Raw genomic sequence first — 27,898 nt, 5'->3', positions numbered from 1 at the left:
GTGGCATTAACCTCAAAGAATCCTGCTTCTCTCATGGTCAGCTATATGTAGCTTGCTTAAGAGTAGGAAATCCGAAAAATTTATGTATAAATACTCCGGACAATAAAATGAAAAATGTTGTTTATAAACAAGTATTGTAAATAATGAGAAAACGTTTTCAATAAACTTTTTTTTTACTTTTTACGTGATAGTTTATTTTTTTATTTCGACTCTACCACGTCATCTCATATCAACTCCCGGGCGAAGCCGGGTTTTTTAGCTAGTATTTATATATAAATAAAAATAAAACACAAAAATTGACGAATATAATTTTATTAGTGCACAATAATAAATTATATCAACATAAAACTACATCACAAAATGACAAAACCTGTTCCGTTGCAAATAAGCGTTAACAATTAATTTTACATATAAAAATATAAAATTGAATTAGAAACTCTCTAGACTAAAATATGTATAAAAATTTAATATAATAACTAATATTTCAAATATGCATGAAAATTTAGTAGTTTAAATAGTAGAACTTTTATATATGACTCATTATATATAAATAAGTTTATATTAAAATATGCCACGGTCTGTCTATAACTTTCTTTTGACAAAAGTCATTTGTCAGTCCTCAAAGCCGATATTTGAAGTGTTGTTCAATGTTTAGTTTAAACCGCTTTATTTTCAAGACAACTTTGTAAAAATAATGGAAGCTTCAAAAGATTTAACATAGTTTTAACGCTGAGTATGACAATATACTCACTCATATATTAATCAAATTTATTGAATTTTGACACTGTTTTTGAATTTCCGCCACTAGAACGCTACAAGAACTAAAGCATAGAACTAAAGCATCTCTTCTCAAAGTCGTATATGTCACAAATATAAAAAATGTGAAATATCGAGTTTTACTTTTCATAAAAAAAGGTTACAAATGACAGACAAATCCTTGGCATTATAACATCGTGAATAAAAGTTCTACATCCAATAAATGAATATACTTTAGAAAAATGTTAGAAGATGGCAACACGCGGTGAACACTCAATATTTTATTTCTAAATATATTCCCTATTTTAAGATTATTATTTGAACTATATTTTCTACGAGTATAATAAACGTACATATTAAGGAACATAAGGAAGACATTGAAAATTAATGTATGATTGGCTCTGAGAGAAATAAAGGTTCGCGTTGTGGCTGAGACCGCAAAAATAATTTCTTCTTATAGTCCCATCTCTTTTCGAAGGTGGTAATCATCAAGGTGGCAATTTTGGATGCGGATGAACAATGACTGGTTCTTCAACCTTACCATTGTCTAAGATTTTTCAACCAAGACGTACGTCTGCAAATCAATTACCTTTTTTATAGAACAGGGGCAAACGGGTGTTAAGTGATACCATCCCACCCATGGACACTTTCGATGTCAATGGCTCGCGAGTGTGTTGCCATCCTTTAATGATTTGGCACGCTTTTTTCTTGACCCTAAGTCAAATTGGTTCGGAAATACTTAAGTGGGCAGCTGGATCCAAAAATTCCTGAGTATCTATGCTTTAAAGCAAGAGAAAAGAACAAAAATGTTCGAAATTAATATTTCTAGAAATGTCTATATAAGTCTGGTATAGTGCCATCATCGCAACGCAAACCGCCATTACTCACTCGATGAATTCATTAGTTTAAAATGATCAACTGATATATTGAAATCCACAATATCTGTAATTAACAACCGCAAATAATAACAATATATAATATAAATATCGACAAAAGTAAAAACGGTTCTTATTTGAACTACTCATCTTACCGACTAGAAATTTAACCCATTCGTAATATTGAGATCACTATATTTGTACAAATAAACTTTGAGTAAATCTTTAAATTTTTTTATATAAAAAATGGTTTCTAGTATAGATTTCACATTTATTTAATAGCGTTGCTATATGTTTTATATTAACATGATACTTTCTCAATCTAAAGTTATTTCTAGATATATATACTCTAATAAAAAATATCTGAACTATACAATTTTTATTTAAAAAAAATACAAGGAATAAAGTATCACCATTTACGGCGTCCAGTTAAAACTAACTGTATTCCGTAAACATTGAATACATAATAATAAATAATTGGCACGAATCGTGATTTCTGGTGAAAATATATTTTGTATTTCATTATAATTAACAAAAAAATGAAACATTATTTATGTATAATATTCGAATATTTTATTAATTCCAATAAGAACGTACTGTATGTGTGTAAGTTTATCCATAAATTTCTTGGTAACTAATGATCATGTTGACCATATTTATCAGAATAATCTATATTTCAACCGGGACTAGTCAAAGTTTCATTAAAATCGGTTTAATCGTTTTTGATATATCCACGAATCTATATCGATATTGGCAGCTTAAAGTATATTTAAATATATGTTAATATCAGATTAATAACATTTCTATAAATCTTAGACACATCAACATATATATTACACATAGTTTTATATTTTTTGCGTGACTTTATTCGTCCATTTAACCGTAAAAGGCTTATCCAAATTGATATTAACGTCAATCTTCAACACCTTCGTCGGTTTGTCGTACGTGAAGCTCGACGAGACGTTGTTGACTGTGACGGTTTTGATGAGATTTTGAACCAGTACTTTGATGGTGTCGACGGCGGGTACCCCATACCCCCACCATTGGATGAAACTGGTCAACTCGTTTTCCTTTAGCTTGAATATAATATGGCTGTATTTCTCTTCTTCGTAGCTGTCTGTGAAATTATTAACGGCTTTACGTCTATTCGTTACCATGGTAACCGTACTTTATTTCACGTTTTAGTTCGTGTTTATTATGCTAATGACAGAATAAACCAGGGTAAAAGTACTTGGTTTGTGATCAGTAGATATGTACAATTAAAAAAATGTTTTTTTGAAGTTATATTTCTTTTTGCGCGTTAGGGAAAAATTATGAGAGTAAATTTTTACGATGCGCGCGCACACCGTCACAAAAAACCGACACCCTAATGTTAGATATAGTGAACATTTTAGTTCTTTCTATTGTTAGTGTAGTTATTTTTAGAAACGTAGAATAAAGCGAAATTTTTGAAAATATTTTTATCTTGTCACGCCAAAGAAGTATAATTTCCAACACGTATACATGATTCCACACACGTTTTTTATATGACGTCACGATGCAATTTTAGAATTTGAAACACAATTTAACAAACAATCTCACTTTGCCTATAGACAGACAAACATACAAAAGTACATAATAATCACTATATTTCAACAACAAATAAAACATAAACTCACTCAAGCTATCCCCGTCGTCCCAGTATAATTCGCCCCTGGCAACCCCGGCCGTATCGGGAACGAGCAATAGTTGTATGGGCAGGCTGCGAGTGTTGCTAGTAGTTACGGGACCCTTAGCTGGTGGATCTTGTAATGGAAGGATGGCACCACCCTGAAAATTATTAAAATAACTATTAATGACGCGCGAACAAGAAAAATCCGATTTTATATCGACATGAAATTTTTCACACCCTGTATTATTGTGTATGCGTTTTACATAAAAAAGTGCGTGCGTACAAATTAAACATGTCAAAAGTGAAACATATTTGTAAAATAATTATTACGAAGGTTTTAAAAGCTTAATAGATGATCATGTACCAGTATATGATCACTCCGTGTACTTGTATAACTATATGTACACTGTATACGTGCTAATGATGATAAATAAATAAACAATCTGCATTTACTGCACAAGACTAACTAATACATCAACCAATAGCGTGTATTTTTTCGATCTCCCTTTCTCACTCTCTCTCAATCCATCTCAATCCCTCTCTCCCTTTCGACAAAAACGCTGCACATCTTCGTGACGTTCCGTAAAACTTTTACCCTCATGCGCCTAATGAAATTTCACTTCAAAAATATCACGAAACAGACGCACTTTTGACGGCCCTTGATGAAAATTCCATTTTTATGGACGAGAATAATCGCCTGCACCGGTTTTATGTTTTTTTACATTTTGTTGCAGACACAGAAAACAGAATAATTAAATACATACAGTTAATACACACTAAACCACATTTGAAAACCTGAAGTCCAATTACATCTGTTCTCACTTTAAGATTAAGATGCCACATCTTCAGTCCTGGTTAACTAAATATTAACCATTACATAAAGTAGGTATACAAAATACATATATTATACTTAATGACAAAAAAAATGTATAAACATACGTCACACAATGTGTGTTTCAACTGCAATTAAAATCATTAAAAAAAAATATTTTTAAACACTTGAAAAGATTTACGGCGTTTTCACCCAATCCCCTAGTTCGTAGGAATAGCTGAATATATATGCATAAATTGTTCTTATTTTATTTTTTGTAACTGAACATATGCCAACATGAAGTAAAAATTACCTTCACAGCAACCATTTCCTCATCATTGATAGCCTTCCAGGAGTTCAGTGCCAACTGCTTTCCTGTATTAAGATCGTACCACGGGTTCGGACCTGGATAAAACGCATTCGTTGTGTTTGCTCCCTCATCCAAAATGGCGGATATCATTATATGTTCGCCGATCAGAAATTGGGTATCGATATTGTACACTCGCTTATCATTTGGGAATCTGAAACATCATCATTATATATTATTGACTTAATAGTGGAGAGGTGTTCCAATACATATGTTAATTATTATTATATAAATAAATAGTTTAAGAAATTCGAACTGTTTTTCGAAATATATTTGTAAATTAAATTGCTTTTTTAATGTTTCATATTGTTAGCAAAGTATTGTAAGACCTATACTGTGATTTTTATTCCGTAGAAATCTGGTTTAACGGCGAGTGATACTTACGTTAATTTTTACAAACAACGCAAAAGTAAAGATAACATTTATTTTTTTAAAAAGGTTTAAAAACTAAACCTGGAATTAGTAGGAAGTGATGCCAGCTAAATAAATAATATAAAGTAGTTAAAGATTGTTGTGATTTGTTATTTTTGTATTAAATCACTTCAGTAAATAAATATTTAGATTTTATCTTTTTGTAGGTAAATAAAAAAAATACGTAGCATTTCATTTTTAATTACTCTCAAATGGGTCATTGTTTTTCCCTTTTTCGGTGCAAAACTTTTTTTTAGTAGCAACACTTATGTCAGAATTCTATGAAATGAAAAATTAGAGTATAGTAGAATATTCATAAGTGGAAAAAATATGTTTAAATTATTCAAAGTTTTAATACAAAAAATGCTTTCGCTTAGTCTAGCAGACTACACATAAATTTCAGCCACAGAAATATATCCTAATAAGCTTACTCAAAAAATAAAGGTCTGGCCACGGTGGTAGCATCAGTATGGGCTCGCCAGAACAACGTGTAATAGTATGGAAGGAGTCGATATCTCATGCGAAGGGCGCGTTTGCTGGCTTCCACCACAATTGGGCCCAAACTCACTGGGTCTTGAGGCTAAATAATGTGATTAATTTTTATTTATATTTTATTATAAATAAATTTTAATAGCCGCTCCATTAATATTCTGATACTCGCTTAGAAATCTGACATGTCATTTATATGAGCACCCACGCCCCACAGGGGGGTAATTCAAAAATGTAATAATCATATTAATGTTATTTACAATTTGAATTTTGCCTTTTCATTATATATCTCGAAAATTTAGTTGTTTTTCTGTAACGATTTTCTAGTAATTTCTTCCAAAAACCAATTATGGTGTTAAGGTAGGTAAAAGGTTAGTTAAACATTTATTATATATTATATATAAAACTGGTCAGGCACAGAAGTTAAAGAAAAAATATCCGGAAAACATATAATTATGAATCTAGGAGATACAGCTGTTTATTATAAACGCACTTATGTAAAATATATGATTAAAATTACTATAATATTAAATGAAAATAAAAATGTATTCTAACCTTCGATGTATCACTATTATGATTCCTGGAGAAGGGATAAAATGCTCCCAGTTGCATCCATCGCTTGCAGAGCTCTGGCGTCGTGTCCCCAATGAATCCGCAAATATCTGACCCCATTAGGGGAATACCGAAGAGACTGAAGCTTAGCAGTTCTGAAATATTAACCAATAATGATTTGGCAAACAATTATTAAACCTACTTTTATATAATCGTATCTTCTTTTTGATGATTAGTATTTCATGATCTAAGATATTGCCTTTGTTTTTGCCTGTTTAAAATACGACTATTTTCCGGTTCCATATGGGCAATTTGTGATGATATTAACGATGCCTACACTATTAATTATTGTAGATTAATTAAGCGGTTTTTTGAGTAACTTTACTATTACTTGCACGTCACAAAAAAAAATAGCACGCAGGTAATCTTGGTGTGTGAGTCAGTGCGCTTGGTGATTTGTTATTGGATGTTCAAATGTTAACTTTTTATCTACTTCGTAAACTATTAATTTCATGACGAAAATGTATTAAATGTTTAGACTAAATTTGGTACAATCTCTTTTAGAAATATATTAAATTAAACCCCTTGTGTTACAGTGTAAATATAAAATCAAATCAAAAATCATTTATTCATGTAGGTAACATAATGTACACTTATGAACGTCAAAAAAAGGAAATATACATTAAATTCTTATAATTTTACATTTACTGCCAGTTCTCAAATCAAGGGCGTAGAACGGAAGAGAAGACTTGGCAATAAACTCTCCGCCACACTTTTTTCTATATGTCATATAAAGCATATAATGGATATCTAAATAAAAAAAATGAAATAAAATTACGCGCAAATCCCAAAGTTAAATAAATCACATACGTGGTATAGAAGCCTTGAGGTCATGCCATTGGCTGAAGACGTCCCCGCTCCAATGTCCCGCGTAATGCCCCATTCCGGGAGAGGACCCACGGGAAATTGTCAACGGTCGCTTTCCACGAATCTCCACTAAAGCCCTGGAAAATTAGGATCAGATTAAGTGGTAACATTGCTATATATATATATATATATATATATATATGTATGATATTAACCTTAAGGGGAGGGCGCTACTGAGACGCGGTAAACAACACAGTCCGTATAAAAAGTTACTAAAAATTATAATAAAAGTGAATTTAGTGATAACAAAATCGTACAAATGACTATAAACTAGTGATTAAGTCTATATAGTGAAGGCAAGACTCTAAGTTAACGAATAATACAGAAAAATCCACAAAAATCTGAAGTGTAAAGAAACAACAATTTCGAAGCTCTTCAAGTCTACTCTCGCTAATCCAAGAACTTAAACTGTACCAGTGCTAACTTATGAAAGTGCCGAAGACCCGGAGTGCAAATAAATAGTGGATGGTGAAAATTATCTCGTTTTTTGTGAAACATAACCTCACACCTGAATGAATCTGCAACTTCCCTTGTCATAGAATAAAGAATTGTAGTACAGCGCCATCTATTTGAAAAGGAACGCACTACCTTCGACTAGACTTGTTCGCTACAGAGCGTACAACAGATCAAATAATACTACCCAGTCCTACTAGAGGGCGCCACGAGTATCAAAACAAAAATAGTCACCATGGAGGAAATTATGAAAGCTTTAGAAAATATCCAAAAAGAACTGAACGCACAAAAAATTGAAATTCAGAAAAATGGTGAAAGGGTGACAGAACAAATAACACATAACATAACCAACAAACTAGAAGAAAAATTTACAATTCTGGAAGGAAAACACCAGATCTTGAATGAAAAAGTTGAACAACAAGAAAAAAGAATTCAATTTATGGAAAAACAAGCAAGACAAAGAAATATAATTTTCTTCGGTATTGAAGAGGACGAGACGTCGTACCATAGCTTGGAGAACAATATATTGCACTTTATAAATGAAAAACTGTCCTTAAAACTGAATTGCCGAGATATTCAGGAAACAAAGAGACTGGGAAAGAAAGGTGATAAACCCCGGCCAATAAAGGTGACTTTTTCTACCCTTGGTTTAAAGGTCAGTATTCTCAAGCAAAAAAGATTATTGAAAGATACCCAATACTATTTGAACGAAGACTACCCTAAATACATATTGGAAAAAAGGAAAGAATTACAAGAAGAAGCGAATAAAGAGCGTGAGAAAGGAAATAAAGTCACAATAAAATACGATAAACTCATTGTACTAAAATCAAACAACAAAAGATCACTGGCGAATTCACCAGAGTCAGATCCCAAGTCTCAAGGACTAGTTGGTAACAACACGAGAGCCACCAAGAAAAACAAAATAAACCAATCCAACCCATCTTTACCTCGATCAAACAGTGTCTCAGAAGGAATTCTAAAACCAAGCATACTAAGCTACCTAGCGAAAAATAACGCCAATAAACAAATCAACGACAAAACAGCCAGTAGCTTACACTCATAGCAATTAACAATCCCCTCCCTCAAAGATACAACATCTAATAAATTTCAACTAAACGACGAAAACCATCTTCCAACCCGGCTGGTCACCGTGGAAGATCAAGACCAAAACCCTCTAAAGAAAAAACTTCAACATTCTTCAACGAAAGAAACTAAATCCCTAGAAATACTTAACTCAACTAAAAAGAAGAAAGACCAGCTCTACATATTATCTTACAACGTCAGAACTAAAACAGCTGGTACCTGCTGGCCGCAAATAGCTCAAGATAGAGACTCATGGAGTTCTTTAGAGGAGGCCTTCACCTTCACTTGAGGAGGGGTTCATGCAAAACAAACCTAGTTATACATTTAAACTATTTTCTAAATTAATTGGAAACAAGTGTAATTAATGTCTTTACTATTATTTCTTTCTTTCTTAAAACTACACATGTAACCTGAAAAAATTGCATGAAATAAAAGGTTTATTATTATTATTATTATATATATGTTTTATATATACATAGCAATAGCTCGCAGATGGTCGATATTTTTCTACTACCTTGATATTTTGAATAACTTCTGATCTATAAGCTATATTATTGTTTAGTTTCATTAAAATCCATTCAGAATTTTTTACGTGAAAGAGTTACAAACATCTATCCATACTTACAAACTTTCGCGTTTATAATATTAGTAGGATTTTTGTCTTGTGGAAAGCATGAAGTGTCAAGTTCGAATTCCGGGTGGAACCAGTATAAAAAAAAACCACTTTATCCCATAACATAAGTTATATTTATTTACTTATTACTAAAAATATGCTAGAAACCGAGATGGGCCAGATCTATCAATTTTAATGATTTGTATGAAGGTACTTACAAAATTGAAAAAGATACCCTCATTTAGTTTTTTGTATTAATTGTATTTTTTTGGTAATTTAAATTTGTACTGTGGAGCCATTCAGGTACCAGGTAGGTTGGTATTTTGGTGGTTTCTGTATATTTTTTAATGTTACAGGAGGCAGATGGGCAGGAGGCTCACCTGATGTTAAGTGACACCGCCGCCCATGGACACTCACACCGCCAGAAGGCTCGCAAGCACACTGCCGACCTTTTAAGAATTGGTACGCTCTATTCTTGAAGGGTCCTTAGTCTATATATAATCGTCCACCTGAGACGAGAAGATTACTTTAAAAGAGTGCTTTAAAAGTAATCTTTCGTCTCTTTCTCTCAAACTGCGTTTCCCCTACGTTAAAAAGAGTGAAATAATTTATTCTATACATACGCATGCGTAGCCACAGCTTCACTGATCGCGTACATATTGTGTACGTCGAAATGGGATCCGGCGAAATGCTTCGCGTCCATACACATCGTCTTATGTTTTAAGCCTTCTTCGGAAACTGTCTGAGGCTTGTATGGCAAGTTTTCGGGGCTGCATTCGCCATACATCGAACCAGATAGGAAATTTGAGGGTTCATTCATATCCTGAAGGAATGTTACTTTGAAAAAACCAATGTGGGAAAACAATTTTTGACAATAGAAATGCCTCTGCATTGCGATATTTTAAATCTACGATTCGTTGGAAGTACGACTGGTTGTTTGGTACTGCTCGTTAAGTGTGAAAGTAAAAATTTAATTAAAAAACATCCATTACGAAATTTTATTTTATAAATACTTTAAAAAAATCAAATCGTCTTCAAAAACATCAAACACACAACATTATTTATCTAGATGCCTTATCAAGTCTCTTTCTGAAATGCGTGACCATCTCAAAAGCAATTTAACCGATTTTAATGAATTAAATAATGGAAAATTATTATTTATGAATCAAATACTCAGTTAAAGACATTATCATTGTAATTTTCCAGAACTTAATGAACGTCTTGTTTTAAAACCTAAAATATCACACACACACATTTTTTAAATATCATAAATTACTTACAATCCAAGCGCCGTCATAGTTAACTTTTCTATGAAAGTCCGACATCAATTCTTTCCAATACTCGGAGGCGTTCGGGTGTGTGAAGTCTGGCCACACCGTGGACACTCTGTTCCATACCTGTCAAAAAAATTTGAAAAAAAAAATATAAAAAAAGAACTCACACTACTAAAACTAACATTAAAAAAATTAAGGTTACAAAATTTACACGATATAAACATAAATATGTCAGAGATTATGTTATAAAAGAACTCGATGTCATTTGTTTTATTAGAATGGTAACACCACGCGATTCCATAGACAGGTTGTAAAATGTCTCTTGTGTGTCAATTGTCAAAGTCAATTTGTCAGTAGTACCTACTTCAGTTGCTTTCCGATGGGCGCCTGCGCCGGACGTGCGCACGGACTGTTAAATATTAAGTAATAATGTCGTAGACGGTAGTGACACCAATTCCGTAATTACTAATCGCGTTGAATCTGCGACATATATTATATATATGTATATGAATCGTTTTCTTTCAAGGACCTCTAAGTATAGGCCTCCTCCAATTGGCTCCATCTCTCACACTACTAGTACTTTATAATTATTTTTATTATTCCGTCCGTTGGAATGATTTCCTATGATTCCGATTGGGCGTTTTGGAACCACTATATGACAGTAGAAAACCAGTTTTCTAGTAGAAAATATACTTACTTTTCCAACAAAGGGCATATCAGTTGAATTTTTCACGAAAACATTCATTTCGAGTCCCAGATCGAATGGCGGATATTCGCCAGGATTTTCCGAGGCGCTTACACCAGGGTCTGAAAATATTAATTATTATTAACATTTTATAAATCACATTTGGGGAATTTCCTACTAGTACTTTTAATGTTTTAAGAACTTTAGTTCTCATTACAAAAAAAATATTTACATGAGAAACTTAATATTAATATGTATATGTCACCGTAAGATTGTAAACATCGTTATATTACAATCTATCCAGTAAGATTGTAAACTATCGATAGATTGTGAACCGTATCATTATGATTGCAATTTAACGCATCATTTTTCGCTTGATTGTAATCTATCGATGGGAAGCGGTCAAATTGTGAACCGGCGTAGGACGGAATGCAACTCGCGCTGTGATTGGTTGAACGGTATGTGCCCCCGCCACTCCGGCCACACGTAATATATTTTGTTTGTTATTTCTATTTTTATAATTTGTGCTTAAAGACATAATAATTGTTGATTTTTTTGAAATTTTTAATTACAATTTGTGTTTGTAGAATAAATATTTCGTTACAATTTGTTTCTAACATATGTCAGGATTTCTAATTTCCTATTAAATAATAAATTTATTTTATTTAAGTGACACGTCTATTTCATTTCTAAATGAAATGAGACCGACCAATCAGGAAGAACTTGCAGACAGTTGACAATTTAACGCGGGACAGATTGTAATTTAACGGTTTCACTTCGGTAGATTACAATATAGCGAAAAATGATGCGTTAAATTGCAATCATAATGATACGGTTCACAATCTATCGATAGTTTACAATCTTACTAGATAGATTGTAATATAACGATGTTTACAATCTTACGGTGACATATATATACATTAGCCGTCTGAATTTTAGTCAACTGTGTTCACTCTAATATGTATCTTTAATGCCTTTTTGAATTTGTGAAACGCACCAATATTGCTATTTTTAGATGGTAATTGATTAAATAATTGAAAGCCCTGATACTTTTACCCACCAGTAACGTTTTAGCTAACGACAATACAATTTGTTGATGAAGACATTATCCACCTCAAGAAAGAAATATTTCAGGAAGATGGAAAACTGACTTTATTTAGCAGTAGTAACAATTTTTTATTCTTCAAATTACAGTTGTAGTTGGGTTAAAAACTTCAGCTTTTTTTAAATATATTATTGTACTAATTAACCTGTTTTCTGTATCGTACATTTTGTTTAAGCATGTAATCTGTTTTGGTTTTGCATATTGTCTTAGTATACTTTTATAATATCTATGTGTGTAGCTGTAAAGGTACGATTCCACCAAATTAGCGTGCACATTTGTTTACAAACATTTTGTGCAAAACTATGGCAGAACAAGAAGCAGGTATTGCGTTTGGGTTCTATTACACTTGTTGATTGAGAAGATTTTCTGCCGACAGTTGCTAATATGGACGGACATGAAGACGTTGTGCTGCAGGCTGTATATGTTGTACGCTCACAATTAAATATGTGTACTAATTCGCTTTAGTAACGGAAGCATGACTGAGTTTGCCAACAACAAGGAATCAATCTTAAATGAATATTGAAGGATTATTTGTCTTTTCTGCTCGCACTATACCCACATGAGGCTAACGTATACGCCACCAAGTACAAAACTCACCAATCAATATAACGTAATGCATGCCGGCTTCGTGTACGGTCTTGACGAACTCCGGTAAACCAGCGAAAGCTTCCGTGTCGTACGTGAAATCGTTGCCTTTACTCATATAATCCAGGTCATTCCATTGGACATCCTGGAAATTTGGAAAACGGGATATAAGATGCATTGACGTTGATTTATATATCTATAAAATCTTGCTAAGATCTCCATCTTCTACCGCATTAACCATGGAGGGTGTTCAGAAGAGTTGTTCGGATTAATACCAGCAGCTGATTTTAATCACCTCGACGTCCGTCCCAAAACTGAGCGCAAAGTCAAATTTTAGCAAAGATCTAACAATTCTTAAAATGCCGCCTTCTAACATTGAGTGTCCATGGGCGGCGCCATATCTATTTTTCCCTTAATTTACTCTGTACAGATCCTCGAATGCCCGATAAACATTTTTGAACCATGATTGTTTTGATCTGGCATTGAATCATGTACAGATGTAAGGGAAACAGACGCGAGTGTCTTATAAAGGTGTAGCCTTCTCGTATGAGAGCAAATCATTATTTAAATATTATAGCCTCGTCATGATTCACAATCACTAACTCTTTGGCCTGAGAATTGAGCCTTGCAAAATACATTCAATATAATTTAGGCAAACGTCTGTTATAAAACGTGGACTAGAGATCGCGTAACCATGGCAACGAATAATGAAATACATACGAATGGTATCCCAGCGTCTCTATTCTTCTGCCATACGTGTCGAGTCACGTTCAACGATCCATAGTTATACCTGAATCAAAAATTTAGGTATTTTACTAATATAATCAAAAAAACCTACAAGCTTTTTAGTTCTGAACCTCAGATTTATGTATCTGTGGCATAATTATTTGTCAATCTAGAAAAAAGTGGGTGATCACCTGTGCCTGACACACGTCGTTTTGGGTCTAAGGCAAGTATTATTTTATAGTTTATAGAGGCAAACGAGACTAGACTATACGCAAAAAGGGCAGTCATCGCCCATGGATAACTATTTTTGCTGGTGCGTTTCCGGCCTTTGCGGGAGTACACCCCACCCCAGGAGTCGATTCCACAGTTTGCTAGTTGTCAAGCCAAGAATCATGGAATTCTTCCAGCCATCAAGGTGTTGTTGAAACTTTGAATAATACTTAAATATATTTAATTAACTCACTTGCACAAATGAAATCCAAGAGCCCAATATGGCGGCATGAATGGTTTCCCGATAATTTCCATATATTGAGCAATAACATCCTCTGGGCTCGGGCCCAAAAATATAAAGAAGTTTAGAATACCCCCTATAGCTCTGTAGGTTATGGCCGGCGTCGGTTGCAGCGCTATATCTGAAAATATTATTTTTTTATAATTATTTCTAGTATAATAAATACAAAACTTCTTTGCAGTTAGATCTGCTTCATTTAAGAATAAGTTAAAACTATTAATGTCCTACGCCTTATTTCTTTCTTCTTTATTATAGCTTCTAGTATGTTTGTCGTTTTCCTAATTTATAAATGTTGTGCTGTCATGTTTTATTTTGCTTTTCTTTTAATCAGTGATATTTTTGAAGATATATATGTCGCAGCCAACTAGCTTAGTTAGCCGTTTTAATTATCAGCCTAGCCTTTTAACTAAGCGGGGTATCGATACCGGAATAGGTACGATCTATATACTAAATTATGTTACGCCCAAACCCTATCTCAATCCATTTTTGACTATCCGAGATAGAATTCTTACTCTAAATACTGATAAAAGTGTACCAATAACCAATTGACAGATTGACATTAGATAGGTGTTCGATCAACTGTCACAGTCTGATATAGATAGATATCTGATTGTTTTCAATGTGAGATTGAAATTGAGATTGTTTGGGTGTTAGTGAATAGGAATGATTTCTTTTCTATCTAAAAATAAGTTTCTTACTTGTAAGACAAAGGTCATCATTTAATTTTTTCAAAACAACTTAAAGAACTTAAAGAAAACAATCTCCATTGTGCGTATTGCGTAACGAAGCGTAAGTAATGTATTGAGTGTAACAAAAACTTATATTTATAGAAAACCAACATCTTACTCGTAACGACTAATAAAGAGTCAAGAGGGCGTGCGCAGATAGCTAAGTATATATAACGGGTTGCATTGCATGCAATGTGCATCCTACTGTCACAGAGACATTGATTGCCCGATGACTCAGTATAAAATGCGTCGACTATAATGTGCTACTATATATATTACTTTATATAAAAATGTTACCCATTGCATTGGAGTTGAGTAGCAGAACACCATGGCTATTTCCATTCGTCTCTAGACCCAAGTAGAAGGGATGTGATCCATACAAATGAATCTGAAATAATACTTTTAAATATAAATGGTACAGCTTCGGATCATCTATAGGAGTACCGCAAGGTTCTTTATTAGGACCGCTTTTATTCCTCATATATATAAATGATCTTATAGGATTTTGTTTGCGGAGGATTTCATCACTTGACAATGTCAACAGTGCTACTTGAAGATTAGTTAATTGGTTTATTAGAGATCATGATAAGGAAACTAAATACATTAAGCTTGTTGCCAATAAATAAACACCAATAAATATTAAAATAAATAAACTAAATATAGCTTTGATAAGAGTGATAAGGGGTTGATAACTATCGACCCACACAAATAAAACCTAAAGTTAATAAGTTGTTTTGATAGTAAAGAAATATACGTTCTAGTTACGTTATTCGAGTAACTTGCCATCTTACAAATATTTTGAAAAGAATTTCATATACATATTTAATTATTTCGATATAGTAGGATTACCTACAGCTGTAGGTAATTGAATTCCTAACCTAAAACCTAATACTAAAGATATAGCCACAGACGGAATACATAACATTTACAAAAGAACAAAATATAAAAAAAAACAATACATTTAATTAAGTAATACCTAATTCAGCTATGTTGTGTGATGGTGTGAAATTGAGGGTGAAAACGTGATGCTGTGTATGTGAGTGCTCATGATGCAGGGGATTTAGCACATATTCTTAATACTTAAAAAACTCTGCGATAGCTAAAATTAGTCTAGGCTTGAATATTGGTCCTTGTCCGGGCTGCGTCATACGAAACTTTGTTTTTTTGCGTAATTGGTGTTGATGTGAGTCACGTATATAGTCATTAGATTAATGAAAATATTGCTTAAACTACATTTTTAGACCGAAAATCAACAACGATTGCCAGTCATAGGCTTACTACCTAATCACCTGTTATTTTAAAAATATGCAATAAATTAATATGAAATAACGTTAACGACATTTTGGTCATAAAACACCTATTGTGCCGTATCAATGATAAAATGTTTTTAAAAACAGCTTCCATTTTGTGATAATATTATCGCGTTCAATTAGCTAATAAAATTGTTCTCTAATGTCACCTTGCATAGTTTATTTATACATGAACATACAAATACGATTATACGAATTGGTAAAGAAATGAAAATTCTCTTACATTTTCACCAGGCGGTTGGTCGTTATTGAAAAGCGTGTGAGTTTTCCAATTCATATCATTTAGAAAACTCGCTTGTTTTTCTCCTATACCATACGTGTAATTCGTTGGTAGCACTGCTGACAATTGAAGGAATTTATCCGCCAAAATGAATCCACCTGTGTTTTGAGCGTCCCATCTGAAAAATTGGTTTCATTTTTTAGGTTAGCTTAAAGGTTTTGAATACGGAAATCTTTTGCATACACATATATATATATATTTCTACTGTACGTGTGTATGTCACTGAACTCCTCTTAACGGCTGAACCGATTTTAATGAATTTTTTGTACGCGTTTGGGTGGCGCCCTGGATGATTTAGCTTCACAAACCAGCTCGGCTTGTTTGAACATCATGCAGGACAATCGGGTCTGTCGCGTCTACTAGTTGTATATAGGGTTACCGGATGTTAAGTGATACCGCCGTCTATGGATACTCTCAACGCCAGAGAACTCGCGAGTGCGGTGCCGGCCTTTTAAGAATTGGTACACTTCTTCAGTCAGCTGGTTTAACATTTTGGTAGTGAGCGGCAAAAATTGCCTGAAGAAACGCTTAGCTGTGGAACGACGAAAGTCGTAATACAGGTGGAATTTCTTCCTTGACGTCCGATGGTGAAACTCAGCTGCGACATAGGCCAATTACAGAATCGAAATTATTATTGTTTCACCCGGATCCAAACCCAAGACTTTCAATTGGAACCACATCAAGGACTACGATATAAACTAACGCCAAAAGATTTGTTATTTTGATGCAGATTTTAACAATTTTAAACAACCTTCTATTGAATATTTTAATAAATGTCTATTTTCTATCAATACTTTGTAAAAATTAACTTAAGAATATATTAGCAAAAATTGGCGAACAAAATATTCTTACATGGTAACATTATCAGCGTTCCGTATAACTTTGAATCCCACAGCGGAGCTATCAACATTAACGCGATATTTTACTTCTGAAATCGAACTGTAGACTGTCGGCACTTCAGGATACGGAGGTTCAAATCTCTTATGCTCTGCATCAGATATCTGGAATTAATAATCGATTAAATTCCATTAACGATGACTATATATAGACTATAAGTTGAATAATAAAAATACAGTCATCCATTTGTAAGAATATCGTTTTGTTGAACTATTCAAAAACTAGGAACTATTATCTAATAAAGTTATTTAGTTTAATAACAACACAATTGAAATAGGTGCCCTTTATAATTCGCACTATAAAAATAACTTGAAGAATCTCCGTCTTATATTCGGAAACCTGTATATGTATTTATCTTAAGGGATAGTGAATATACAAGCAGTATAAGCAAAATTCTAAAAATATAAATTACCTTAATCTGCAATATGTCGTTGGATAAATAATTAAAATCGATCCTGGCAACATTAAATTGATCCGGATATCCGGTATCACACGATCGGGAGTAGTAAACTGTCATTCCGTGTTTATTTTCTGTACTATTGATGAATTGGTATGTCTCATATTGCGGCGGGTAAAAACAATATGGCGCGTATGGATTGTCTGTGGCTTTCCAACAACAACCTGAAATATTTTTTTTATTCATAATCCTAGTCTTGCTAGCCGGCGAAGCAGTTTTCCTAATTAATATAAATTTCCTTGCTACGCGTCATTTTATTCATTCACAAACATTATATACCATAATATAAACATTATATATCTTTATATTTAGTAACAAAATTATTATTATCGATCTATAATGACATATATATGATTAAATCGCTGTAAATCAATTCAAAATAAAAAAAATACATTTGATTAATTAATTTTCTATGAAAATGACTCCAATGGTACAATTTATCTGAGACGGGATCATATTATGTTCATCAAATGTTCTTATTAAGCTGTTGCATAGATTTTATCGTGGGCGTGCGGCGATCGAATCAATAAATTCCGTAACGAATATGAAAACCTAACACACCATGACGTAATATAGGTGCGGCCACTACGCGTTAGAGCGAGACAGAACGCATACTGCGTATCACATCTCTCTGACGAAGTCGGTAACGAAGCGTAATTGCGGACAGTGCAGCCGGTACGCGTAAGAGTGAGACAAACTATATAGGCGTGTTAGTCTGGTAGAGTGGTAGATTGAATTAATATCACAGAAAAAATAAATAATTACAATTGCTTACGTTGCTAAAGAAATGCTATGCAATAGCTTTATCGCTGCCCCAGAGTCCAACACGTTTTATATTTTATTTGTCTTACCTCGTTTGACACATTCCTCCTCACTCGCCCCGTTCTGCGGATGGCAATCGAATCGCATCTCATCATCAACAATTCGTGCACAAAGTTCTTTCATCACCTCGGGTGAATGTACCAGGAAACCTTTCTTCACGTCTTTCTTCTTGTTGTCAGTCGCATTGCTTCGGTTCTTGGTGCTCAAGTTGTTGTGATCGTGGTAACGGTATTCGGTGATGACGGGCTAAGGTTTCATTAATTAAATTATTTCATTATAATCATTATTTCATTTAATTTATAGGTATACGTTCCGCGTGCACGCTTCATTCCTGAGGTCGGACGCTCGAATCAAGGCTGTGCACCTACTTGTCTATTAAAAATAAATATTTATACAGAAATCCGCGATCAAGAGAAATTATTGTTGTTTCTCTAGCTTTATTTTGTATGTATTATATGAAGTAAATGGGACAGGTGACACACGAGTTAATGAATGGTAAAAAATATAATTAAAAGTAAAACAGCGCTACAATATTTTTAGTTTGTATTTTATGTAAAACCTAAAAGAATCAAAGAAGATTTTCAAGGTAACATGCTGTATATAGTCCAAAGAATTAATTTCTTTAAATTAATTATTAATAAAAAAACTCCCAATTTTATGGTTACTGGTAGATTGAAAAAATTATTGCAACTACCATCCAATCTGATTATCTGGACACATAAGAGATTTAAGTAAAACCAATCTCCCAAAATATTAATTTGTTGTTTATCCTTTTCAAAATGATTTAAGTAATCAATACATAATACACAATAATTTAATATTAACACACCTTTTCCAATGTCATTGGTGTCAGCGGTTTTTTTACTTCTTCAGGGTGAACTCGCTCCCACAACTTTCTGAAAGTTAGTTAATGACATATTTATTTTCATAGAGTAAACTATAGCTTTTAAAATTCTATTAGGTATATCTTTATTGTTAATTATATTAAACATAAGATATACATAGAAAATTCACCTAACATCAAGAAATTTTCGGAACTACATCAGTCTCAAATCATCAAAATTACACGAGCAATTACAATTACACCTATTTAAAATAAAACTAAGCACTCATTTTCAGAAATATAAACATTTTTAAACTATATCTATGCTACCCTAATGTCTGCATTATATAATACCTTTCACACTAGTTGTTGCATAGATTAGAAAGACTTAGAGATGACTAGACGTAGACTATGACCAACTTTGCAATGTAGATAGAGTAATTATACCTGTAATGATCATCACCCCATCTGCCACCAAGAGCCCCAGCCACAGCCCACCAAGTTGCCACAGCCAGAGCACAAAGCAAACCACCCACAAGCATTCCTGGTAATAATGCTGCTCCTTTTTCCCACAACTGATTGAGGCAGCTAGGCCGTGATGAGAACCTCTGATATCTGATTTTAAAAAAAAGGTAGTTGAATTGCTTTTGTATTAGATATTGTGAATATAGTGTATCATACTTAAATATACCTTCAGCACACAGCCCATACATATGAACTACTTGCAGAATAAACATAAATGGTGTTTAATACAATAAAGATAAATGAAACAATAAAAAATGTTATTAAATAGAATTCTATACAATTACAAAGCCAAATTGGTTCCGAGATACTTCAGTGGGCAGCTGGTTCCACATAGTGGTGGTGCGTGGCAGAAATTGGCTTTAGAAATGCTAAGTTGTGGAACGAGATATGATGATTTTGTATGCTGCCGTGAAGTCTGATTATGAAACTCAGCTGCAGGTATTAGTCTAGACAACTCTGAACACTCACACACTCTACACCAGCTCTTCTTTGAATACTAAAATTGACCGTCAAACCACAGCACATAAATATGATCCACTCATGAACACAGTATGAACATGGTGTTTAATATAAAACAGATAAATAAAAACTTAAAAATGTTATTAAATATAAATCCATACAATTACAAAGTCTTACCAAATTAAAATCACACCTTACTGAACACAATAAATTTTATAGCAATTTAGCTGCTTTTATACAAAACAAAATTAAGATCAAAGGTGAGTGTGATTACTATTTTCATAACAGAAATTATTTTTAATGCACACAACCAATGTTAAACTGATATCAGCCAATATCATAAGTTTATTTACATAGGGTTGATAATTATAAGTCTTTGTTTCTTATTTACGTCAAATATAATATTGAACAACATACTACAGAAAAATAATAAACTCACTATTAAGTTATAAGTATCCCATTTGTAAGCAGTGTTGAAAGGTAGTATATGAAAGCATGGGGGATAGTTATGACTGCTATAAATGGTATGATATGTGATATATATATATATATATATTAATGATATATCATAGAAGACAATAAATTGAATTAGAATCAAATAATTAATAGATAAATTATGAATTATAGAAAATAGATTGCAGTAGTTTACCAAAACATACTTTTTAATATGTTAGCAAATCCAAAGATAGATAGTAATTAGAGGAGCTTAAAAAATCAGTTTTTATTATTAATAATTATTTTTGAACCGGAATGGGAAGAAATCATACAATATAAATTACTTACCTATGTTCTCGCATTGAATCATCTGTTCTTGTTTTAGGTTTAATGCCGCTAAACAAAGGTACCCTGCGTGTTTTGTCGCTCTTACAGAATGGCGCAAATGTTGCCTTTTTTTTGTTTGGAGCCTTAGGACCATTCAGTGATGTTTCTGATAATATCTCATTAGTACCAGATCCTTCTCCAGCATCCCTTAATTTATTTTCCTTACCACTTTCATAAAATAAGCGATAGTTGATATTATCGTTCAGAGTCAATAAATCTTCTTTCGCAGTGGGAGGTTTGTCACAAAAATCTTCAAACGAAACAATCTCATAATCGTCCTCTTCATTTTGTTTTTCAACCTTGTAGGGAATCTTCGGCATTTTTAATTATTTAGCCAGACATTTATAAAAAGCACCATTTACAATTTTAACAAAGACACGAAAAAAACGAGTATACACAACAATAAAGAGCTTCTACGCATATTAGTAAAAATGTATGGTTACCACGTCTACTACCATTACAATATTATTTATTTTTAACGTCCTTTCTACCAAAGTAACTATAATTATTAAATGCTAATATATAAACATCAATCTACGTTATCAATCGATTTTAAAAATTTACGTATTTGGTATTCTTAGCCTCAGTTTAATTTCTATATCTACATTTTCATTCTTATTATCTTCGAAATAAGGTGCAAATTAGAATTGACTCTAAGGAGAGATTTGACGTTTAAATACAAGCTTGAATATATAAACTTTGACGTTGGCGATCAAATTGATGACAATTGATAATTGATATGTCATTTCTGCATATAAATAAGTTTGCCATATAAATTACAAATAAAATTGTATCAATATAAACAATAAATTAATTAAATGTTAAATTTAAGTTTTAAACGGTGTTATATGACCTGATATTTAAATACAGGGATAATTTTTTTGTCCAAAAACCTATTTTAAAAATATTTTTGTGAGGGTAGTTTAAAAATATTTTTTTGTTTGTTTAGTAATTGTAGGTGGCTTTTATTGAAATGCGTGAAGAGCATGGTGGAGGATCAGTGAAATCAATTTAGATAAATGTTTGGCTGTTTGTTTAAAATATAAGACTAATAAAAAATTATAAATTATATATCATGGATTGGAAAAACGCAAGAGTTTTGATAGCATCCACAGCCGCCGTCGTAGTTGCTTCTCAAGTGGTGAAACAGTTGTGTAAATACTTTTACAACCTTAGAAGAAAAGCTGAAACTGATACAGTAAGTGACGATGCGTGTAGCGATGTCCTTTGCACTAAAAATAAAGAAATTAACGATGTGATATTGTTTTCTGATGACTCATTGAGGCGTTCTATAAAAGTCCCGGCCAATAAAGACGTTAGTATATGTGAGAGTCGAGAGATAAATTGCTTCAAGTTAATAAAATACATAAAATCTGCTCGAGAAACATTGGATGTTTGTATGTACCTTATAACTAGTACTGAAATTGCCGAACAAATAATAAGGCTAGGACAAAAACATGTGCTAGTAAGAATTGTTGTTGACAGTGATATGGCCTTTACACCTCCATCACAAATAAAAAAGCTAACGGAATATAGTAAGTATACTGAAACAAGTAAGTAATCAAATTTTCAGTAAAAAATAACCAAAATAAATATTTTAATTTCTAGGTTTCATAAAGGTGCAAACCAATAAGAAGACCATTCTAATGCACCATAAGTTTTGCATCATTGATGGCCCTAAAGCAATAAAAAGAAAAAGTGCTCTTAAAGCTTATGCTGAAAAACTAAATGTACACGCCCAATTTGTGAAGAACCACATTAAAGCATCAAAAACCAAGCCTATAAGAGGTTTTGTAATGTCTGGCTCATTGAACTGGTCTACCCAGGCAATGGTATCAAATCATGAAAGTGTTATTGTAACTTCAAATACTAATATTTTAAATAAATTTGAAAAAGAATTCGAAAGCCTTTGGGTAGAAGAAGAACCGGTTGGTTAAACTACTTTTTGGGTATCATTATTTCCATTTCATTTATAAAATTATATCGGTAATATAAATCCACAATTTTTTTTACAGGTTCTTTTAACAAATATATGACAATCTAGATAGTTAATAATTTGTAGGACATACTAAGAATATCATACGCCGTTTCATGTAAGTAAATCTCATGATACTACTATACCTATTAGCTATATTTCAATAGAAAAGTATGTCCTTACATTTTTTATACTCTAACGTTATAAACTTCATTACCTAAATTTTTTGATTGGTTGAAGTTGGAATGATCGTGGATAACAGCTATGCAGATGAGTTTTACAATGATGTTGTTGATAAAAAAAAACAATTTTTTGTTCTTGGGCAAGCGAGATAGGTCATCGTTCGTTCATAGTGTATCTGTATTCAAAGTCATTCACTCATTCTTCACTAATGACAGTTAAACATAGACAAATCCATGTGCACTTCAATTTGATTTCGATCGATCATATGTTTTCTTTGTGTAGTTTTTTCAGCCGCTGATTTTCGAATTGGTTATGAACTTTATTTAATAATTGTGTAAAAATAATACATTTATACTAGATAATGCTTACATGGCAAATGTTGTGCAATAATGTTTATTTTCGTTTGTTTATTAAATTGGTCTAATAAGTGCATCTAAAGTGCACGTGCTTGCATTTTACTACGTATTTAAAAGTTTCCCAGTGGAAAAGTTAAATTTGAAAGAGCTTTTAATGGAAAAGAATAAGCTTATCATTCCTTAGTTTAACTTGTGAGACCCTAGTGCTGTTTTTTGATAAAATAAACAAGTTTTAAAGTTCTCTTAGGCTCACCTGTGAATGCACTTTGGTTATTTTTCTTCAAACTTTTTATTAAATTTTAAGAGGTTTTAATACATCCATAAAAGGCTAAGAAGCTTCAGGTACGTAAAACATAATAATATCGGGATTTATGTATTCTTACGACTTTTAACAAGTGCATTGAAAGATGACACATGCTTGCACTATTTAGAGGACACTTAGAGAAGGTCATTACAGTATTTTTTGCTAAAGAATCTTATGAAAACATCAAATTTCTCCTGCTGAATAACTTGTTCTATGTAAGTGATCAAATATTATACTTTTAAGTAATTTAGTGTTTTCAAAATTTGTATTAGATTGTCATGTAATGGTTGTAAGTGTAAGAAGTTAAATAATATATTATTAAGCAATCACATCTTATATGAGATATTAATTGTTATTATTCCAGACTCTTAGAGATATTGTAATAGAGAATATGAACATGTGGTGGAAAGAAAATGAATCTAGGTTAGGCTTTTGAAATGAAATGCTGTATGCATAAGATCATATAATTGTCTTATTGAAGCCTTTTTTCAACATATTATTTAACTTAAACTTTAATAGAAATTGTAGTGAAAATTTTTATTACTGTGTTTCATAAACATGTTGGCATTTAGATCATCATTTGAAATCTTCTGGACCATGTTGATTTTTATAAACACATGTTATATAGAATATTAAAGAAGCATTAAAAAAAATTATAAGCTCTTTCTCTTTAACTATGTTGGGCTTTTTAACATTTCTTAAGCCTATCTTTGTATGTGGAAATAATTTTTCACTATTCCATTTACCAATCAATAAATTTGTATTTAATAATGAAACCTAGTGCGAAAATCCTAATACTATGAGTTTCTATTATCTTCAGTATTTTATTGCATAAAGAAACAATAAAATTATAATAGTCCATATTGGCAATTTTATAGATGGTTTCGTGGTCGTACAATATTTTAATACCATTTATTATTTAATAATTGTATATTATAATGTCTTATATAATATTCTGATTTTTTTTTCAGGTTACACCTCTACACAAAATGCGAGAATATAAAATTTGTGAAAATTTATTAGTGCTTTATATTTTGGTGAAATCAGTGGATTTTAAATATTATACGTGAAAAGTAATGTGAAGTGAAAATGTTGTGTTTTGGATGCAGTGCTAAAAGAGGGCGTTGACGACATCATTGCTGAGCAAGTGTTGCACGAGTTTTGCTACTACACACCAGGTGGCGCTGGTAAGTGATAGTAATTTACACTGTGACACCTGGTGATAAAATAAAGAAACAAGTGACTTGTTTGCTTCTCATCCATAGATTGCGCAGCTAGTCTTAAATAGGATGTTATTTTTAAAAAGTATATTTGTTGATAATGATAAGAAATGTTATGAGAAATAATAATAATTTGGTTCCAAATTAGATTAAATGTTCTTTTTAAGTTTAATTTCTCGTTATCTTACATTTGTTCTGAAATAACTATAGATTTTTTATTAATTGTAATTTTAGTTACTTATATTTATCACTTTCCAATTACATATAACTTTGTAGTACCAATAAGATCAAACCAAATTAATATTTGCTGTGATGTGAGAATTTTATTTGCATTCGCATAACATACCTCATGACAGTTAGTCTATGCATTTCACTTATGTTTATCAAATCGATAGTTCTTAGTACGCACATGTTTTGGACACCGGTTATTTACAAAGTGCGCAACCGATAGTTCTACCATTTGAATTAATATTATACGATACAATAGACAAAAATTCAAAATTGCAATAATATATCTTGATTATAGTGTACAGAATTAACACATATGCAAAATATATTATTATTAAAAACTTTGACCCTTTAAGTTATTTCCTACAAATTCAAAAGCGATTATTATGCAAATAAGTCTTCTAAGAAAACGTTTAAAAATACTTACTGAATACAAACTGAACATTAACATTAGTTTTTGTTAAGGAAAGTAGGAAAGGCTGGTCATAAAGATCATTATCTAAATAGGAGTGTGTAAAACTTTTATTGTTTTAGGAATATGTAACTCCTTAGCGACAAAACAATTTTTGAGAAAGTTTTTACATAGTTATGACGTAAGCGCGATTTTTAATTATATTGACAAGTATTTTTGACTTGCTTATATATAAAATATTAGCATTGTGAAGGTTTTGTGAGAAAATAAATAATTATTATTATTATTGTTACTGATATTTGTTATAAGTTTTGTTACTTAAACAAAGTTAGAAAATCTTTTACTATACAAAACTAATAGGATTGAATTGGTTTTTATGTTTAAAGACGATATGTCTTTTTAAGTGAATCAATCTAGAAACAAATAGGTATACGTATCAAAATAAACAAATAGGTACCAGGCATTGCTTTAGGCGTGTAATCTTAATAAATACACAAACCCAGTACCATATTAACCAGTCACACGGTGAAGCCACCAAGCCAACACTGATATTTTTTATTTAATTCTTATATATATCTGTTAATCATATAAGTTTTATAATGTATCAAACAAAATTTATAATCTAACAATTGTTAGTAATTACTTGCAAAAAATAGCAGAAATAATGATAATTTGAATTATAACTTTATCCAAATAATAAATCGACGGTAAATAACGAATTTATAAGTACATCGAAACACATAAAAACCCCATTGCAGATTTTATGTCTCCGTAAAAAAAGTCGGCTACCAGCTGTGATTTTAAAGCCGTGTGACTCACGTACAACTTAACATATTAAAATGTTTTTATTTACAAACAAAAGACGTGGAAGGGTTAACAGCACCGGACGCTGTCCAGAAATGGTAATATATGGAAGGAAGTTGGGAATAAAACTTACGTATGCGATCAACGGTTAGACGATTAAAATAAAAGATTGAGACAATACAATACTTAGGCGTTCCATATGGAGTTAATAAATGTAACGGAAAACTTAATTGAGGTTCTAAATTTTTGTGCTCGTTATAAAAATATTTAGTAAACTAATCGCGCGTTGCTTTTCGTAGTGATGGTTAGTAATAATGTTACTCAACTTTATATTACTCAAACGACTTATTTAACAAAACAAGAATAGCACTTCCTCTTGTAGGATTGATTTGTCAGTTAAATTTTACAAAGTGCCACTGTTATCAAATTCAGCTGACTGGACGTCACCGCCTTCAGGTAGTTCCTACAAATCTCGCTCCCACATTATAACCTAACTACTACATTATTGTCCATTACTTAATGGTATTTCGACATTCTTGTACATATACAAGTTTGATGTAGTTCTCTCAAAATCCGTGGCTCTGATGTCGCAAATTTTGTGATTCCTCGGAACAAAACGTATATCTCAATAAACGAAAAATCCAAATTATTAATGATTTATGAGATTTCTAGATGTAACACTCTGTGATGAATGTATAATAGAATTTATCTATAAATATTGTATGTACACTAATGTTTTTAAGAGGAAATAATTGAAGTTTTGTAGAACAATGTGTTATCCTTGCAAGTGATAGTTTTAAAATAATGTAGATAGCCATAGGTTGACCACTGATCTTATAATCACATTCAGAATTATTCAATTTTTTATATTGTCAGTTACTAAAAATAAACAATGATTATGAATTATTTGAAGTTTTATGAAGAAGGAATATATTTTTTGTTAGTAAGTACTTATGTTTACTTTAGTAATCGGTCATAGTATGAGAATTGTACTAGATCACTGTTAGGAATATAATAGCGACCTCTTATCACGCCCAATGTGATTATTTGTCCTCTAAGGACCTTAAAATTATAAGGTTCCTCCTTACTTGTGATAATGAAACGCCTTCATTGATCGTAAACTAAACGTCAAACAGCCATAAAATAAATTTACGATTAGCAATATTTAATAGTACAAAAACCTCCTTCCAGAAACTGAAACGGTCATATAATTTCAATAACACTTAACGAAGTTTGTCAGTCATGTCCTTCTAGATGTAACATTACTAGCACATAATGGGCTGGGCTCATTCTATTGCGTAATTTACGATCAATTTGTAGAAGTACCTTATGTAACAACCGCTTGGCAACGGGAAGGAATCCATAATTCATCAATGAATGGGCGAATAATTGAATTTTTACATCTATCACCTGCCAGGA

The 27,898-nt window shown here is 32.0% G+C and overlaps 2 protein-coding genes across 6 annotated transcripts in view; one reads left to right on the top strand and one right to left on the bottom strand.

Annotated features, from left to right (window-relative positions):
- Positions 1–296: 296 nt before the first annotated feature.
- LOC110995043 (lysosomal alpha-glucosidase) lies at positions 297–21,517 on the bottom strand. 3 transcript variants are annotated; one of them, XM_045634781.1, is made up of 20 exons: positions 20,959–21,517; positions 19,639–19,806; positions 19,198–19,264; positions 18,398–18,614; positions 17,502–17,710; positions 17,045–17,193; positions 16,136–16,310; positions 14,900–14,990; positions 13,827–13,995; positions 13,358–13,427; positions 12,650–12,782; positions 10,960–11,069; positions 10,269–10,385; positions 9,612–9,811; positions 6,783–6,916; positions 5,916–6,067; positions 5,303–5,451; positions 4,407–4,614; positions 3,290–3,440; positions 297–2,748 (listed from the first exon to the last, which is right to left on the bottom strand). In XM_045634781.1, exons 1-20 carry the CDS (start codon positions 21,315–21,317, stop codon positions 2,477–2,479), a joined length of 3,300 nt encoding a protein of 1,099 aa, XP_045490737.1. In that variant the 5' UTR covers positions 21,318–21,517; the 3' UTR covers positions 297–2,476. The 3 variants fall into 3 exon arrangements, with proteins under 3 accessions (XP_045490737.1, XP_045490740.1, XP_045490738.1); XM_045634784.1 differs by lacking the exon at positions 20,959–21,517 and adding an exon at positions 20,353–20,385; XM_045634782.1 differs by lacking the exon at positions 20,959–21,517 and adding an exon at positions 20,185–20,267.
- Positions 21,518–21,951: 434 nt separating this feature from the next.
- The window catches only part of LOC110995060 (mitochondrial cardiolipin hydrolase), a 116,127-nt gene continuing 110,180 nt past the window's right edge, over positions 21,952–27,898 (top strand). The window contains exons 1-4 of one of the 3 annotated variants that reach the window (XM_022262028.2): positions 21,952–22,532; positions 22,606–22,925; positions 23,013–23,090; positions 24,787–25,002. In XM_022262028.2, coding sequence (XP_022117720.1) covers positions 22,073–22,532; positions 22,606–22,925; positions 23,013–23,033 — 801 coding nt within the window. In that variant the 5' untranslated portion in view covers positions 21,952–22,072 and the 3' untranslated portion in view covers positions 23,034–23,090; positions 24,787–25,002. Of the gene's footprint in view, positions 22,533–22,605; positions 22,926–23,012; positions 23,091–23,390; positions 23,854–23,878; positions 24,031–24,786; positions 25,003–27,898 lie in introns of those variants that run through there. The other 2 variants (XR_002600236.2, XR_002600237.2) reach the window with 2 other exon arrangements.

This window comes from Pieris rapae, chromosome 4, assembly GCF_905147795.1.
Source record: "Pieris rapae chromosome 4, ilPieRapa1.1, whole genome shotgun sequence".
Taxonomy (NCBI): Eukaryota; Metazoa; Arthropoda; class Insecta; order Lepidoptera; family Pieridae; genus Pieris; species Pieris rapae.
The sequence above is the reverse complement of the archived record's forward strand: the minus strand, read 5'-3'. Positions and strand labels throughout refer to the sequence as shown.

Coding starts and splice junctions, on each gene's coding strand:
- LOC110995043 (XM_045634781.1), bottom strand. CDS start 21,317: ATGCCGAAGATTCCCTACAAGGTTGAAAAACAAAATGAAGAGGACGAT. Junction 17,711..18,397: donor GGAGGAATGTGTCAAACGAG/GTAAGACAAATA, acceptor AAAATATTTCAG/GTTGTTGTTGGAAAGCCACA. Junction 4,615..5,302: donor GCCAGACCTTTATTTTTTGA/GTAAGCTTATTA, acceptor ATGATGTTTCAG/ATTCCCAAATGATAAGCGAG.